This window comes from Mastigoproctus giganteus, chromosome 12 (assembly GCF_048544385.1).
Source record: "Mastigoproctus giganteus isolate SK-2022 chromosome 12, ASM4854438v1, whole genome shotgun sequence".
Classification (NCBI taxonomy): domain Eukaryota; kingdom Metazoa; phylum Arthropoda; class Arachnida; order Uropygi; family Thelyphonidae; genus Mastigoproctus; species Mastigoproctus giganteus.
The window spans coordinates 83893860-83913364 of NC_143586.1; the positions used below are offsets into that span (position 1 = coordinate 83893860).

At 33.5% G+C, this 19505-nt stretch overlaps 1 protein-coding gene across 6 annotated transcripts in view; it reads left to right on the plus strand.

Moving 5' to 3' along the window:
• The window catches only part of scrib (scribble planar cell polarity protein), a 1177936-nt gene that overhangs the window by 945185 nt on the left and 213246 nt on the right, over nt 1-19505 (plus strand). For all 6 annotated transcript variants that reach the window (XM_090386364.1, XM_090386369.1, XM_090386366.1 and 3 more), the window contains one exon: nt 4941-5115. In XM_090386364.1, the coding sequence (XP_090242490.1) occupies nt 4941-5115 (175 nt within the window). The remainder of the gene's footprint in view (nt 1-4940; nt 5116-19505) is intronic.

Consider the following 19505-nt stretch of genomic DNA (forward strand, 5'->3'; position numbering starts at 1 on the left):
AGCACTGAACCCTCGGGGACTTCGCTCATAAAATTATTCCAAGAGGAGCAGTGCCCATTGATAACTACTCTATCTTCTCCCACTCAAGCATCCTTTTATCCATAATAGCAACTTGCCCTTATGCTATACTGCTCAAATTTGTATAGCAGTCTTTTATGTGCAACAGTATCAAAAGCTTTCCTGAAATATAAGTATGTAATGTGAAAATTATTATTTTCATCCAGTTCCCTTGTTATATCTTCAGTTTGGCAGATTGGTGCCAGTCTGATTGGCACCAATCTGCCAATCAGATTGGTCGGGCATGGTCGCCCCTTAACAAATCCATGCTGTGATTGCAGTATAACTGCATTTCAGTCTAGATGGTTCTGCATTTTTGTGTTTTTTGTTTGTGTTATTTGGTTTTTAGGAGCATTAGCAACTAAGGCCATATTGCTCCTGGGATATACGGTGGTCATTCCCTGACCTTTCCGCATCCTCCGTATTTGATGGTGACAGGCTCAAACCCCGGTCTAATCAAGAAGCGTGTGCTACGCACTGCTGCTCCTGCCCACCTGGCTACGGAGGCGCCGGTTCTGCCTTACTTTAACCAGTGAATCCATTCATTTCTCTGGAACAGGTCAAGCTAACAGATCTGTAATTACTTATGTCTTCTTTTGATCTCCCCTGAATATCCAGGATGCTTCATAATCATGGCTAAAGGTTTGTTTACTGCTTTTGCTGCTGCTTTTAATATAACTGGATAAATCCCATCCACTTCTGATGCATTTTTTTCCATTTAGCTTCAACAATTTTTCCTCTACTTTTCTCTAAATTATCACAAAATCACTCAGCTCCCTAACCAGAATTTTACTCATTTCTGGCATCCCCATAGCTAAAAAATTCCTCATATGTAAATGTAGATGCAAAATACACATTCAGTTTGTCAGCAGCCTGAGCAGGATTATCAGCAGCTTCATCCATTTTTTTTTTTAAACCCATTCATAGAATTTTAAAACTGTTTGAGACCACTGTAGTTACCCCTTACAAAAGCAACAACCCTTTTCCTTGCCTTTAACAGTAGTTACATTTTGATGTTGCCACCTAGTAGGTCTTTTATATGTAGATTCTTGATGCATGAAGGATCATTGCTAATAATCAGATCAAAGGTATTGCTTTTCTCTATTCATTCAATATATCGAAAAACACTTGCTAGTGTGACTACACAACCCACATTTCAGATTAATAGAATTTAATTTCACTAAATTAAATGTAATCTCAAATTGGAGTAGTGATTCTGTCCACTCACTCTTGTATTTGGTCGCTTGAAGCTTATTTTCAATAGTTGTGCTGTTTTTGATATTTTTCATCAAATTAAGTATGTGATTGAGAATCTGTCATAAACTCTAAATGTGTGCTATATATATATATTTGAAAGTCTTTATTATTATGTTATAGTAAAATTAAACTTTTTCTGTTGAATATTCTGACAGAAAATTTTTAATTTATGTAACTACTGTTTCAAAAAAAAAAAATATCTGCAAAACCTAGCCAATTGAAGAAACATTCTAGTAATTTGTACCTTTAGTGTATTGTACTGTGGATATAGTTTACCATGAAAACTAGACTTTTTTATGCTGAGTCGCATAATATTTATTTATACATTTTTTAAAAATTATGTATATATATTTTTCTCTGTACCTCTGGTATACACCAATATAAACTCTATACTCAAATTTACACTAATTAAATTGCAAATTTCTGGATTAATTTGGTGTAAGCCGATTTGTTTTTGTGACATAAAAATATAGTTTTAACCCAGCAGTGATGGTGGTGTTTCTGGTCTATTGAGGTGCCTTGAAAAAATAACAATCCCACATCAACTGTAAGTTGAAGATTAAAATTTGAAATTTTTTCTACCTTCCTATATACAGACATATTTTGACTCTGAGTGGTTTTTAAAGTGATTTTTTACGTGTTTTTTTTTTTTTTTTTTTTTTTTTTTTTTAAGTAATTTCTTGCTGGAATATGTGAAGTGCTACACCACCACCACCACTAGTTTTCCTGACAAGTAGTACTGAACTTTGCAGTGCTGACACTGATATTTTGTATCTGTTTCTAGTTCAGAGTCGCTTGCTTTTACTCTCCCACTTGCTCTATAAATAGTTACATTTCTACATAAGTTCCTTTTTGGCATAGAATGAACCCGTTATAATACTGTTGCTTCTAGCACACCTCTCCCTCATTTAACACTTTTATTCTGGCCTGCCATGCATTTTTTAATGCTCCCATTTAAAATGCTTTCCTGCTTATATTGCTTCTTTAAATTTCCATGAAGGAATAAACCCAGATATAACCCTTTTTCCTCTTGATTTTTGGTTTGGTAAAGGGATATAAAAGGTAAAAAAAGGTAAACTTCAACCATTATCAATCCACTGCTTCCTCAACAAATCATATTGAGGGAAATGGACCATAATCTGCCACACTGGCCCAGTTCAGGCTGGCAGATTGACCATATTTAGCAGTTAGGGGCTTGAACACCAGGCTACTTAAAGAACATGTGCTGCTGCACTCCCACTCCTGACTACTTGGCTACAGAGGCCATTCCGAGGGATGAGTTCAAAAGGAGTTCTAATTCAGTGGGGTGTTAGAGACAAAATTCTAGGATTCATTTAAGTTGCAGTTTATTTTCTTCATACTTAATTCACAGCTTTGAAACCAGAAGAGCCATTCTTCACTTCTCAACTAGACACTGGGATGTAAAAGTTTCTTGCTGATACAGTAATCAGTGTCTTGTGTCTGTGTGTTGATCAAGATGGCAAAATTTCATTAACAACAGCATTATTATTTTTCTCTTAATGCCATGTGTAACACATTTAGTTTTAATTTAATGAACTTTTTTATTCTTTTCATAAAAAAAAAGGTTGAGGGTGTCAAAAAAGCAAGGGTAGTGCATTAAACTGAAAAATTGGAAGAAACTAATAGATCTGTATTTATACTTTGTCTAAAACATATTTTTCAGTTGTAAGAAAAATTTATATCCTTTTGCTTTTTTTGAAAATAAAAAGTATAAACATATAATAGTTTTTAAAATTTATTTTTTATTAAAAAATAAAAACTTACTTACATAAAGTAAGTGAAATAATGGAATTTTCCAAGCTAGAATAAAAAAAAAAAAATTTCCATAAACTAAAATTTTAATTTCTGGAAAACAAACGTTTTATATTAATAATGGTTAATATTTTAAAATATTATCCATTGCTTCATTTAAAAAAAAAAATTAATGTTATCTACCAAAATATTGAACAAATATATAAACTAGCCCCCCCCCAAAAAAAGGGGGTGCCTCCGTAGCCAGGTGGGCAGGAGCAGCAGTGCATAGCCCACGCTTCTTGATTAGACCAGGGTTCGAGCCCGTGACCACCAAATACGGAGGATGCGGAAAGGTCAGGAAATGACCACCGCATATCCCCAGAGCAAACCTTAGTTGCTAATGCTCCTAAAAAACCAAATAATAAACAAACAAAACCCCAAAAAAAGGGATCCTGCTTATAATGCTTTCTCACTTATGGTGCTCTTTGGAGTAGTCTCCTCCAAAGAAATACTTGTTGCTGTTTTCACATAATTAACATGAAACACAATTTTCACTCTCGATCAATAGGTAGAAACATGTAATTTGTAGATTTCACTAGCTTCACAGCATACCAAATTTAAAATAAATTCGAAATGGAAATGATCGATAGTAATTATGTATATAATATTTATATACATAATAAGGGGGAAAAGAAAAGTTTGCATGTGCAGGTTTGGAAGAGACTAATAGTTTCGTGTTTTTATATTTTGCATGTTGGACAGACAACTTATGTGATCGAGATCCGCTAATATTCATAAAATCAGACAAATGCTAAATTATTGTATTTTCTCTTGTAGAGAATCTGTATCCTCATTTTGAATTTAAATCAATATTTTGAATTTATCCAAATAAAAATAGAATAATAAATAGGATATTAAAAAATATTAAAATTTTGAAATATTATATTTTAAGTCAGGAAATCTCTTACCTGGAATAATTTTCAGGAATAACTGCATCCACGTAAGATGTAATCAGAATAGATGGAAATTATTTCGAATTGAATAATTGAAAGTATTATACTTTCAATTATTCAATTGATTATTGAATCGAATTATTCAATTCGGTTGATTTCAATTATTTGCCATTCATGGATTTGGGGTTAAAGCTTTTTTTTTTTTTTTTTACTTTGTCTTGTTGCAAGGTTCTTCCATCTTTAAGCAGGTCTTTGAAATAATTTCCATCTATTTTGATTACATCTTACATGGAAGCAGTAATTCCTGAAAAATATCCCAGATAAAAGATTTCCTGACTTAAAATATAATATTTCTTAATATCCTATGTATTATTCTATTTTTATTTGGTTAAATTCAAAACATTGATTTAAATTCAAAATGAGGACACAGCAAGAGAAAATCACAATAAATTTGCATTTGTCCGATTTTACAAATATTAGCGGGTCTCAATCACACAAGTTGTCTGTGTCCAACGTGTCTAGTATAGTTTCGAGACAGCAGGATTCCCATAATGTTTTTTATTAAAAGTTTTATTGTTTTGAAAATCAAAGGTGTAAAAACAGCATTTTTAAAATATTTAAATTTCCTATTAAAAATTTAAAAATACTTACAATAAATATTGTAATCTTTAAGGAAATGTGACATATTGGTATACTCCAAGAATTTAAAAAACAAAAATTTTACCAGAAATTAAAACGAAAGTTGACATCACTACTGGGTTAAAAGCGCATCTATTCTGGTCAATTAAAAACTTTTTTTTTCTGAATAGTTAGAAGTCTTTCAAGTATTTTTACTATGTGGATTGTTAATATATTGTTAAATTTTATTCTCTTTAATAATTTGCTTACTGCTTTTATTTTCTTACTCTGTTTATGTAGCCTTCTGAAAATATGGAAAAAATAGTGGTTGAACCAGAACATTTAACATTTAGCGAGAAGAAGCGTCGATTTGAACAAGTTATTCAACAGTCCACATTACCAATCCCTCCTGCAGATTCTAAACACTTCAGTTTTTTATCAGATATTGAACTGGAAAGGATGAATGAAGAAGAGAGTATGTAATTTTCTTATAGTTTTGAGTTTTCTTTTTTTATGGTAAGCCTGAATGCAAAACTTAATAAACCTATATACTCATTAGTGCTATGATGGGTATAGGAATAAGGAAAAGAAAGCATCTGTTATTATATTTGAATGACTGAAGACTGTCAGTTTGAAGATATGTGGTAAGGAGAATAATTGTTCCAGAGAACAGAAGTAAAAAGGATGAAAAAGAAGAAAAGCTAGATCAGTAAGTTCAGAGTTTGACAGCAAAAGGAGCTTGAATGACTGTCACTAATCCAATGTAGACCAACATATAGGGATAATAAATGTCAGTTCAAAAAAAAAACAAAATCCATGGATGTATCCATAGAAAAGTCATATAACAGAAAACAACTACAATAAATTAAAGCTTTCTTCACAGTCCATATAGGTAAAAAATGTAACTCATCCTGGGCTGGAATCCTTTTTAGCATAAAATTAATAACACTTCAAATAAATATAACATTTTTATTTCTTTTTATTGCACAACATATTACAGAACACAAGGAAAGGAACCTACAATAAAACCTACGGCTGATTTTTATTTATATTGCATGTCAAATTACAGGAACTTTAAAAAATGCCCAATTAAAATAATTATTTAGCACATGGTGGTAAATAATTATTTTAGTCATATAAAAAATTTTCCATTGAAATTTAGTCACAGATCAAAACTGAAAATTTTACAGAAAGAACAGTTGTTAATAAAGTAGCTTATTTTTAATAATCATGTATGTACATGACGCTGCAATGCATATGACAAACCAGAATAGTGTCTTTGTGCACTGTCATGTCCATCCCCCTGATTCAATCCATTTGTTTAGGATAATTGAATACTGTAGTTATTTGCATTTTATCTTCTTTATTGTAACTCACCCAAGAAAAATGAGTTTCAGAAACTTGTGCTCGCATTTCAACTAATACAGAAAATGAGACAAGAGTTTAGTTTGAACTGATTTTACACTGCTGTACAGTAGTTACAGTTTTTTTAAATAAAATAAGATTAAATTGCCCATAGGGTAGCCCAGGGTAGATCAGATCACTCCCCCCCCCCAAATGAAAATATTAATTCCAAAACAAAGGAACACAAAATTATAAATATAAATATAAAAACTTTGTTTTCTTTATGCAAACAATTATTAAAATTAGTATTAAAAACTAAAAGATTTCTGAAAAACTTTGTTTTTAATAGTAAGATGAACACAATGACACAAATTTAAAATTTTTTACTGAAACTGATACATAAAACTACATAATAATCCTATTCTATACGTTATTGCCGGAATATACAACAAAACATATGATAAATGTTAATTGTTCAACATGGCTATTGTCAGGGATGCAATCTAGAATAATTGAGAAACACTTGCTATTTTCGACTTTATCTAATATTTCTTTCCTTATTTTGACAGCAATTAAAGAAATGATTGCATTCTGAAATTTACTTCCCAGATAATGTGGCATACGGCAAATATATCTTTTTTTAATATTGGAAAGATGATCCATTATGTACAGATCAAATTTAGCTAACATTTCAATTGTTTTCAAAAAATTATTGTTATTGGGAACGTACAATTCACTTGAGGAACCGTGAAATGCAAGAAACTGGCCAGCTAAATATTGAACAACAGCAAAAATTTGTTTCAAAATTTCAGTCCACCAATTTTTCTCTAGGTCATACAAGCAACATCGTTCTCTATCTACAGATGTTTGTTTTACTAACATGGACTTCATTGTAAAGTATTTATTGTAATTAGAAATATGAGTAGAAGATATTTCATGTCATTGCAAATTAAGACTAACATGCTTCCAATCAGAAAAGCCAGTAGAACATAATTGAATATTTGCAGTTCCAAATATTTTATGGCAAAAACAGTATATACTATTTGTTGAAAGTGAATATATTAACCAGTCATGATTTACCTTTTCATTGTTTGCTAATGTCCTTGTATAATATACACTTGAAAATCATCCTTTTTCACTCAAAGAAAATGAAACATTATTCATTGTTTAGGTCTAACTTCCACCAACATGTTTATCCAATTTCTTGATAAAAATTTTGGGGCAACAACCAGGATCCTTGATAGCTTCTGTGGGAATGTTTTCACCACTGCTTCTGATTTTCACCCCCAATAGAAACATAATTTTCTTGCTCCACTGTAAGTTGTCCTATTACTTTATCATCATCAGAAATTTATCATCATCCAGTTCATCACCTTTTTATGCATGTGCAATAGTTGTAGCTTTTGTAATACTTTAACGTACTTCCTTTTCGTTTCTTCTTGTTTTCTGTTCTTCTTTTTTTATATTCTGCCCCACTTAATTTTTTCCTTGGAAATATCTTACCTTGGCAATTAATCCAATAATTTTTTTAATGATTTTAAAATAAAAATTAATATTTAGTGTATTTTGCTCTAAGATATTTGAGTAATTTTAACTGACTCTTGTATTTAATGAGTTACAAACACTTACCTTTATTATTTGTGCTAATCATAAAATTTTGCTACTATTAAATTAATAAAAAGGTTAGCATTAGCCCGTCACCACCAAATACGGAGGATGCGGAAAGGTCAGGGAATAACCACTGCATATTCCCGGAGAAATATGGCCTTAGTTGCTAATGCTCCTAAAAATCCAAATAACAGTTAGCGTTAGAAATGCTTTTCTAAATGATAATATTCTGTCTTCTCATACGGCTTGTCTGTGCATCTCTTAGTTTAGTCCTGATTGACGCCTACTCTTGCACAAACACACGATTACAAATTGGTTGTACATTCACTTTGATATTTTCAGTGTTCAGGTGCAGAGTAATTTTTGTAAACAGCAGGGCTGATCAGAGACTAATTACTGTAGATACCCAGTTTCTCCCCTCGGCTAGAGATGCAGTAAAAGAGTATATCAGTGGAAGGCTATTACAAACAGCTATCTTTGGCGGGGAATGCAGCTACTGTTCATCAAGTGCATTACATTAATTACAAAGTAAATTTCATAAACAACAGCACATGACATCCTTTCTTCGACTGGAAGTTACATTTAGGATAGCAAAAATTGCTGAGGACTCAATTAGACAAAAATATACATGAACTGATAAGTTGTTTTTGGAGAAGTCATGTGGCTTCACTTTAGCACTGTGATAGGCTGGACAGTTTATTTTTGATTTAGTTTTCTCAAAACATGGTAAATTCTCGGCTATCAGAAATAAATACATGGCAAAATTAGTAAATCGGTAGGACTGAAGTAATGGCCACCAAAATAAAATATACATTTGAAGAAAAGTTAAAGATTAAAGTGGAAAAATTTTGCAGTACATTTTACAAGGTGGAATTCCAGAAGGAACAGTCTTGGTTGGATAAAAGAGGAAGGAAAATTGTATTCATAAAATGTGGATGCCGAAGAAAATGAAATAGGCCTCCAAAGAAAGAAAACCAGACTGTGAAAACAGTGATGTGGACCAATGCTTATACAAGTGGTTTCTAAAGCAGTGTAGTGAAGAAGGACCAGTAAATAGGATAATTTTGAAAGCACAGGCACTTAAATTTTGTAAGCTACTTGGTGGAGATGATGGTGGCACAGTTAAAGCTTCTGCAGGATGGCTTTTGAGATGAAAGGCTTGTCATGGGATATCCCAGGTTAGTCTTGTAGGCAAATCTGCATTTGGTGACATTACAGCAGCAGAAGCGTTTCCTGAATTTCTGTGTAATGTGGTTCACTGTGGTGAATTCACAGATGAATAGTTGTACAAATGCGACAAAACAGTGCTGTACTTTAAACTTCTCCTGGCAAATCACTGGATATTAAAAAGTCACCAAACAAAGCACGCATGAAAACTAGCAAAGAGAGAATTACTCTGTTATTGTGCTCAAACAAGACTAGAAATCACAAAATAAAGCCACTGTGCATTTGAAAAAGTCAATGTCCCCAGTGTTTTAAGCATGTCAATATGAAATCTCTATTTATGAAAATAGTTCCATTGCTTGGATGATGAGTGATATTTTTGCTTCCTGGTTTGAAAGTGAATTTGTACCATCATCGAGATGCCACTTGCTTTCCAAGAACACTTGGGTCAAAAAAAGCTCTGTTACTGTTGGATCATTGTCCAGTTCATTCTTTGGCTGATGTCTTGAAATCAAAAGATGGTAAGATCAGAGTTGGGTTTCTTCAAAGGTACACAGCTGCATTAGTTCAGCCCATGGATCAGGGCATTATTCAAGCCTTCAAAGCCTACTATCATGGTGAGTTACTTGCTGGTTTTGGAACTCAGAAATTCAAGTTCTAGAATTTTTGAAATTTGCATACAATATTGGATTAGTGGAGGATAAAGTAAGCTCAACAGCAACTAAAAACAGCCTTGTTAAAAATGTATTGAAAAGACAAAATCACTAATAATAACTTGAATTAGCAGCATTTTCAGAACAAGAAGGCAATGGCTGCTTGTAATCTACTTGGTGGCAGTTTTGGAGCAAATGACTTGCCTGCTTGGATTGAGGTAGATGCGGAAGTTCCAGTTGCACATTACCTGTGTGAGGAAAATATTGCAGTCTATGTGAACAGTGGAAGACAATTGACAAACAGAAGGCCAGTGACAGAGGGAGTGACTCAGAAGATAATATGGATGACTCATGTAAGGAAAAAGCACCAGAAATTAACAAAGCGATTAAAAACATTAATGAGGCGATGGCATGGTTAGAACTTCATAGGATAAGAGTGATAGTGAACATCTTCATTTATTGCATCTAACCACTATTAAGAATTATATACTGAAAAAATACTATCATTATTTCTAGCAAACTAAATTGCATGACTATTGCAGAATGGATGCATAAAATGTAATTCCATAATGGCGTTGTATATTAGTAGAATGTAAAGGGAATGATATAACCTTTAATATGTTGTCATTTACTCTGTATGCTCGCTCATAAAACATTACTAAATAAAGTGTATTTATGTTAAAGAAACTGGGTCAAAAATGGTAGCATTTTTTTGGCTGTAACATGCTTCACTTATATAATGCTGGTATAAAGTTGTTGCCTGACTCCTGCATTATATTGAGGTTGCTCTGTATTTATCTTATACTTTGTATTTAAAATATAATTTTTTAGCTGCCAGCTCTGTTAAATTTGTATATATGTCTTTACTGATGGGGTTATGCCATCAATATAGACACAGCTCGCACTATCTGCACATGAGATGTGGATAGCTTACTTTCTAATTTGGAGCTGTTTGTAGTAAGTGCTTCTTGGGGAGCACTGATAAAAAGGGACTCTGCACTAATGGAAGTAAAAATAGAAACAAAAACTACTCAGTTACTCTTGGTTACTACATTAGTCTAATCACAAGTGTAGCTCCCTAAAGTTTTTTTTTCAGGGGGAGAACTATGAAATAAAAAATCTCTAAGGAGGAAACATCCCTAAGGCCCATTAAGTAGCAGCAAGCAAGTACAGTTGAGGCCAAGCCAGAAAGTAGTCAAATGGCTAGTCTGTGCTCTTCTTCTGGTTGTTCAGCATGAGATACAATATTATCATGCAGGACATTATTCCACAGGAAACTGCCTTAACCTTGGAGTAGCTAGTTTCTCAATGTATTGAAACTCAGTGAATGTGTCACTCATTGGTTGCTCCTGATTGACTGACAGTTACTTTATTCAACTTTATTCTGTTTATTATGTTTATTGATAAACTTTATTCTGTACATCATATAAACTTAGAAAATATGCAGTTTTTATTCTTATTCTTATTATTATTATTATTTTTAAAATGTGTTGCTTTGAAATTACTTTGTTTGTTTCTTGATTATGAACTTGGCAGTTTGCATTCATAGGACAGCTTCCCATGATCACATTTTATAGTTATAAAATAAAAAAAAAAAAAAAAACCCCAACTTTAAACGTTTGTGTGATTACACAATTTGAATAACAGCTGCAGACAGTTGTGATTATTAGAACGAAATCAGAGCTGCATCATGGGAGATTATCAACAAATTTCATCCATTCATATAATAGCAGAAGTATGAGCTTTGATTGATTGAGAAATTCACTGCTTTGGGAAGTTGTCAAGAGTTTCCTAGTCATATTGTTACTGGTATGATGAACTGTGTTGATACAAGTACTACTACAGCAGTTTTATATATATTGTTCAATTTCATAATTTAGATCATTTTAATTTAAACTATCTGTAAGGAATAAGATGTGAACGGGACATGACTAACAGACTAGTAATATAGTACTAGCCTATGATTAAAGGTGAAAGTAATAAAAGTAAGAAATGATAAATAGAAGTTAATGAAGCAAAAATTGAAATTAAAAAGGTGAAAATAACATTCTTCCACTTGGTCATCGGTCTGCTACTTCATCAAGGGCTTTGAGCAGACCAATAGCCAATTTAAAAGAATGTCTCATACATACCTGTTTCTGTCATCCCTTTACCAATTTTTCCAGACTTTAACACTTAGGTAATATTCTGGTAAATAATTATGAATTGGATATAATATAAGTTTAATTTAGTTAACATTATGTGATTCAGCAAACTGGGATAGGAGACTCAAAGCCCAACAGGTATGTATCACTTGAAATGAATATAGGCCTCCTGCATGTCTTGTGGTGGTCAGTCCAAATAGGCAATATAATTCCTCCCTTCTGGTAGTTTTATGTGTGCTAGTTTAAATTAAAATTAACTAAAATATGAAATTGAACAAAATATTTTCATGCACATATAAAGCCTAATTGACTATGTACAATAGCTTTAATGTTGCACATATTTATCCTATTACACTAATATTAACACTACATCATTTTTAGACAATAGTATGAAACCCAGTTTATTATACACTGGCAGTATCCTGATTTGCTTATCAGCTACAGGGACTACAGTATTAAATTCAATATATATTTATCGATTTGTATACTATATTTTAGTCAACTAAAGAAAACCTAAAGATAGTCAATATCTATGGGAAGATAGGGGTATTTTCATGGAACATAGCCTTATATAACTTATTAACAACACAAATAACACAACGAATTGGAACAAAATGCTGTACAGGTATCACAGTGTAAATTGCACCCCGGGCTTAAACATGACCACGCAGGACTGACTATTCCTGAAATTAATCAATTAGCATGCAATGCTGCCACACCTCCAGTGAATAATTTGAAACCCAAAATCCCAAAGATATTAAATTCAAAAAATGCAACAGTAAGCTATGTAAAACGTGCCCATACATGCACAGCCAGCACTTACAAAGCACTGATAATACCTATATTTTGCCATACAAAAGATGTTATATACCTCATTACATTTATAGAATGCGGCATTCAATATATAGGGCAAACTAGTACACATAAGGAATATGTGTAATAGAATTACACATAAGGCTAAATCTAAACCGATCACAAATAAAGAAATACGGTGAAAAGACAACCAAAGACAACAGCTCCAATACTACAGACAAACACACCAATGAAATAGAACTCAGACACTTTCAAAAGCACAATTTTACCAATATATCATTAGCCATCTTTGCTATTATGGAAAACTCTGTCAAAAGAGAAGTATTGGAAGACCTGTTTATTCTACAATATAAATCACTCTACCCATATGGATTGAATAATAGATTCATTGGCAGAAACTTCATGTACACTAGCCCCCAGCAGTGTAACATGCACCATTTTTCAACTAACTAAAACCATTCACGCTAACGAATTGAAAAATTTCAAAGTTAAGCAAGAATACAACAGCTAATACAGGAATAGACTCCAAGACCAAGATCTTAACAATTTTGAAAAACTTCTGACAGCATGGGACAGGGATCCTATTAATGTGAAATCATACACAACACACTGTGCGCCCTGAAAATTAGCAAACCAAAAGCCTTAAGCAAGATATAAGAAAAATGCACTATCAAGAACATACAACTCACTCATATTATAGAACACATTTTTAAATTCAGAATCGGTATTGGCTACTCTACAAGTACACCAAAAGAATACTGCTTAATTAAATTTCTAGATCGTATATTCAACCTAGTTAATCTCAGAGAAATCATGAATAAAACTAAAGCATATCTACTCATAAAAAAAATCAGCATAGAAATTGGACATAAATACAACAAGCCTTGGGATGACTATATTGTAACTACAAAAACACCACAGCTAATGTGGACTCCACAGATCAACCCTGTTACTGCCGCGATAACAAATATAAAAATTTCTTAGATGCACATTACAAACGCATAATTATCATCAAGGACAGTACCCTGCAAGAGATTATGAGCAAAGGTACCAAATTCAGACCCAACTCCCAAAACGACTTAAAAAAACATTCACAACTCTATCAACATGGACCTTCTTCAATTTGCCTTCGAAACATCCTACAAATACAATACCCCAGTGGAAGCATTTCAAAGCTGTATAATTACTGCCAAGGAACTAATCTTGGCGAGATTCAGAGAAATTATACAACATCAATGTTGTGCAAACAATACAACCTAACAAGAATTAATAACAAAATTAAGGACCTGCAAAATAAATTTGTCATCACAAGTACTGACAAAGCCAATAACAATTTCAGCATTATTTGTAAAAAATTCTACATAAATATACTTAAAAAGGAAATTGACCACAGTGATACATATAAGATCGTGAAATCCACCCTGTTCCATTACCAAAAAACTTATAGCAATGCACAAAAAAATCAAAATTAAAATAGATAACACTAGATATCCTTTCATATATTGGATTCCACAAAGTCCCTATAGGAATAAGGTTTATCATCACCTGCAGGAACAGCTACATAAAATCATCCAATAATATTATGGAGGCCAAACTAAATATTCCAACCAACAAACTCACTAACCCAAAATTTACCACCAATAATAGTAAGTATATAGACTATATCAAAAACAATAACATCAGCAAATTATACTCGTACAATTTCAAAAACCTTTTCACCAGTATCTCACACGAAAATTTAAAAAAAGTACTTTTAAACTATTATGAAGAATTTCAAAAAGAATTAGGCTGTAATAAACAATACTGGCTAGACCTTATTAATCTAAGTGTCAAGAACAGCTACATACTTATGGGTGATTGTATCTATGTGCAAAATAGAGGTGTGTGGGGACCAGTAGTTCGTGCTTCATAGCCAATCTCTATTTGCATTTCTGTGAAAACAAAGACGAAATTTATTTCTACACTACATTGACGATGTCCTAGTTGTCAATTTCAATAATTTCGACAGTATAGCCAGGGAAATTAACCTGACGATCTGACCTTAGGACACACCAACCCGGAAAGCAATCAACAGGCATTCTATCTCAATAGCCAAATCACGATTTCCAATAACAAAGTTTACATCAGACACTACAACAAGAGAGACCATTTTAACTTCCCATCTATAAAACTTACCCACTGGGAGACCAGTTTTGCAAAGCATATACATGACAGCACCATTAGAAACCAGACAAACAGAATATTACACATTTGTAATTATCCAGATAACCTGACTGAAGCATTAATAAAATTGAGAGATATACTCACAAAGAATAATATACCGGTCAATTACATCAGGCATCATATTAAAGCTGCCATACAGGTGAACCTTGCCTTAATAGAGTCATTGAAAAAATTTACCCATGCCCATTTAGAAACAGGTTTGCAATTGCACCATAAGGATTATTAAGACCCATTATTACACCGAGTCACGAAGGATCTATCCATACTTTACCAGATAGACCAATAATCAAACTATTTAAAAGGTTATAGACAATAAACAACCAAAATTTGATCCCCGGGTTTATTGTGCTCAGACGAGGCTCGTCAGCTGACTGCACTGTAACCCCGATGTCCAAATTTAACTCCCCTAACAAAAGACAATTTAATAAATATTTCCTCAGACATTGGAATCCTACAATCTACCTTAAATCCCTTACACGATTAGTACATAGATTAACCCCACCAGCACATACATAACACAATTATATTAACCATACAATTTTCTATAGTGGGCTCACATCTGGTTAGTATGTGCTTGGCACACCCAGGGTCCTGACCTGGATATCATCATTCTTCTCTTTCTTGGTGATTCCCTTCTACTTCTCTCTCTCTCTGTCTCTCTCTCTCTCAGGGTAACTCGGAAATTTTTTTTTGTCTGGTAGCATAAGCCTCAGGCTTCCTTGCACCATATAGCTAATAATAATAATAATAGCATAAGTCGAGGTACCACAGGGTGCAAATTCACCGTGAAGGAGGCTGTACATATGTGAATAGTTATCCCCCAGGCATACATGAGTTCATTATGCCTTAGAAAAGCTATACCGGCTCATGTCCAGATGATTAAAATTTTTTTTTTTTTACACGTTCTACTTTTTTATTACATAACATGCTTCTTATATAATATCTAAGTAATGTGAGTTCATATAGGTTCATTCTGCCTTCACAGGCTAAACCTGATATATCATTAAAATATAAATTTGCGTTCATTACATTCTCTGGCAATTAAAGCTGTAAAGGCATAGGGATTATTGTCCACATCAATTTACTATCACGCCACAGATCATGAAGGGTGCGGCTGCACACTAAATTTTATGTCAGCATACATAAAACTACCAGAAGGCAAAGAATTAGACCGCCTTTTAAGACTGACCACCACAAGACGTGCAGGAGGTAACACCCTATATTCATTTTAACTGATACATACCCGTTGGGCTTTGAGTCTCCTATCCCAGTTTGCTGAATTAAACTTATATTATATGCAATTCATAATTGCCATTCATAATTATTTACCAGAATATTACCTAAGTGTTAAAGTCTGGAAAAATTGGTATAGGATGACAGAAACGGGTATATATGAGACATTCTTTTTAAATTGACTATCAGTCTGCTCAAAGCCATTGATGAAACAGCAGACCAAGTGGAAGAATGTTATTTTCACCTTTCTAATTTCAATTTTTGCTTTATTAACTTCTATTTATCATTTCTTACTTTTATTACCTTTCACCTTTAATCCAGACTAAGGATATTACTATATTACTAGTCTGTTAGTCATGTCCCATTTACACCTTATTCCTTACAGATAATTTAAATTAAAATTAACTAAATTATGGAATTGAACAAAATGTTTTAATTCATGTATAAAGCCTAATTGACTATGTACAATAGCTTTAACGTTTCGCATATTTATTCTATTACAGTAATATTAACAACCCAGGGGCTCACATCTGGTGAGTATGGGCTTGTTAAACCCAGGGTCCTGAACTGTATATCATCATTCTTCTCTTTCTCTTTCTTGGTGATTCCTTTCTACTTCTCTCTCTCTCAGGGTAACTCAGGAATTTTTTTTTTTTTTTTTTTTTGGCTGGTGCAGCATAAGCCTCAGGCTTTCTTGCACCATATGGCTAATAATAATAACTACATCATTTTTAGACAATAGTATGAAACCCAGTTTATATATATTGCACATGTAATGCAGTAGGACCACATGTCCCAAATTTTACTGCAGCAGGGCCACAAGTCAAGATGTGCACTGGATTTCCTTAAGAAACTGAAGGACATATATCCTCCCTAACAGCTATTTTTAAAACTAAGTATATGGCCTTACTGCAGTTATCGTAACTGAATCTCCATATCATTACCCTACACGTAACTCAGTTTTGATAAAAATTTGAGATGTGGCCTTACTGCATTACATATGCGATATATACACACAAGCAGTCTCCAACTTACATAAAACTTGACTGAATCAAGTTGTTTTATGTGAATTGGGATCCCATACTTGAAATATGAACTACAGTCAAACTTGATTATAACAGGCATCAAGGGACCAACAAATTTTCCTCATTATGACCCCAGGGCTCAATTCTGGTGAGTATGGGCTTGGCACACCCAGGGTCCTGAGCTGGATATCATCATTCTTCTTTTTCTTGGTGATTCCCTTCTACCTCTCTCTCTCTCTCGGGGTAATTCAGATTTTTTTTTTTTGGCTGGTACAGCATAAGCCTCAGGCTTCCTTGCACCATATGGCTAATAATGATAATGATAACCATTACTCGCTGTATCAGTGATTGCAGAGATGGGGAACCACTGGGGCTGTTAAACAATGATCGCTTTATATCAGTGATGAGTTAAATCTACCTCCAATTTTTTTAAATGCTCAATAACTTGATAAAAAGAATTCAAAAAACAAAAGAAATATTAGAGTGAAAAAAATAATATAAGTATATACCTAAATATTGTTTGTATTAATATGCTTGTATAAACTACAATACACTTAATGCTAAACACAATTTATTTCTCTTTAATTAAAAACAATACTATTTAATAATAAACACGATTTCAATTAGTCTTTATTTATGAATCTTAAAATCGATGTTTATTTTAAAAATTTCCCCTTAAAACACTCAACTCGTTAAAAGTCTCATTACTTGCCTCAGTTCCTTCAAAAAAAAATTGACTAATGTGTCCACTGCACCTTGAGCTTGTGAGATTGTCGTAATGCTTCTTATCAGAAGCATTACAACATTAGGTAATGCTTCTTATCAGAAGCATCCTGAGTGCGATGATAGCTTTCCTGGAGTCAGACGTTTCACATGCTAATATAGAATCTGTATGGTGTGAGATAGTTGGAAACAAAGGTATAATGCGAGTAGGAGTAATCTACAGACCAAGTGATTGTGAAGATTGACGAAAGCCTCTACATGCAAATGGAATGGGCAAGTAAGTATCAATGTCTTATTGTGGGTGATTTCAATTTGCCTCTAATTGATTGGAGTAAATGGGAAAGAAACTTGACATGGGGAACAAAATTTTTAAATCAACTAGATGACTGTTATTTGTATCAACATATCAGGGAAAGTACTAGAAAAAAGAATATCCTAGACCTCATCATCACCCATGAATCAGATGACATAACAGGGCTGACAGTAGAGGAACCAGTAGCAGGAAGTGATCACGGAGTTCTACGGTGAATGTTCATGAGAGAGGTAGCAGTAGTAAAAGGCAAAGGAATGGGTTTTAATTTCAGAAAAGGAAATTACGATGCCTTAAGGTACTACATGGCCTCTATTAACTGGGTAGATATTGCACAGAGAATGAATACAATTGAACTGTGGTATGCTTTTAAAACATTAATCACAGATGCCTTGAATGCGTATTTATCATTAAAAAAATACTCAAGGAGGGTTTCAAGTTGGATGAATAGTGAAGTTGCCACATTACTTGAGCAGAAAAAGATGGAAAGGAAAGGTTACAGAGAAATAAAAAGTACTGAAGCCTATAACAGCTACAAGATGATCTGTAATAGAGCCAGAGAAAAGGTTCGACAGGCAAAGGCAGTTTATGAGAAATCACTAGCAAACAGAACAAAGAGGGGGGGGGGGGATAAGGAATTCTTCACATATATAAATGCCAAGAAGAGCAGGACAAACCAGATCGGACCTTTACATAAGGGAAAGGGGATAGTATTAAATACACCAGCTGCCATTGCAGATGAACTGAACAGTTATTTTACATCAATATTTACAAATGAAAAACCTTTTGTGGCAATGGGAAATTGTGGGAGTGAAGTTGAAAAATATGTAATTAGATATTGAAATTTCGCAAGATTATTTAATGAAAAAACTTTCAAGCCTACAGGCCAGTAAGGTTCCTGGAATTGATGGAATATACCCAATAATCTTAAGGGAGGTGGCAAGTGAGTGCATTGAACCATTGAGGCTAATTATGCGAGCATCAGTAGATTCTGGGTAGATTTCCTTGGATTGGAAAAGTGCAATGTATCTCCCATACATAAGGGTGGCTGTAAGAGTGAAGTGGGAAATTATCGACCTGTCAGTCTGACTTCAGTGGTAGGGGAAGTCATGGAGGCAATGATCAAGGGTAGAATTCAGGATCATTTGGATAGAATTGAAATTCTCAAGGATACTCAGCATGGTTTTGTAAAGGGAAAATCGTGTTTAACAAATCTAGTTTGCTATTTTGAAAAGGTCACTCACGAGCTGGATTTATGGAATAATTTCAACATTGTTTTTTTAAATTTCAGCAAAGCTTTTGACTCAGTCCCACATGAGCAGCTGCTTTATAAGCTGGAACAGGTTGGAATCACTGGGAAAATCCTTAGATGGATAGCAGGATGGCTTCAGGACGGGGGCAGAGGGTTGTGATAAATGGCTATTCCACAGATTGGGTTGATGTAAGAAGTTGGGTTCCCCAAGGATCAGTATTAGGACCACTGTTGTTTTTAATTTTCATAAACTACATCGATGAAGGGACAGAGGGCGTGATTTCTAAATTTGCAGATGATGTTAAAATTGGTAGAGTAGTTAATGATCACTGTCAAGCTTGAGCTTCTTCAGAGAGACCTAGATAGACTTCAC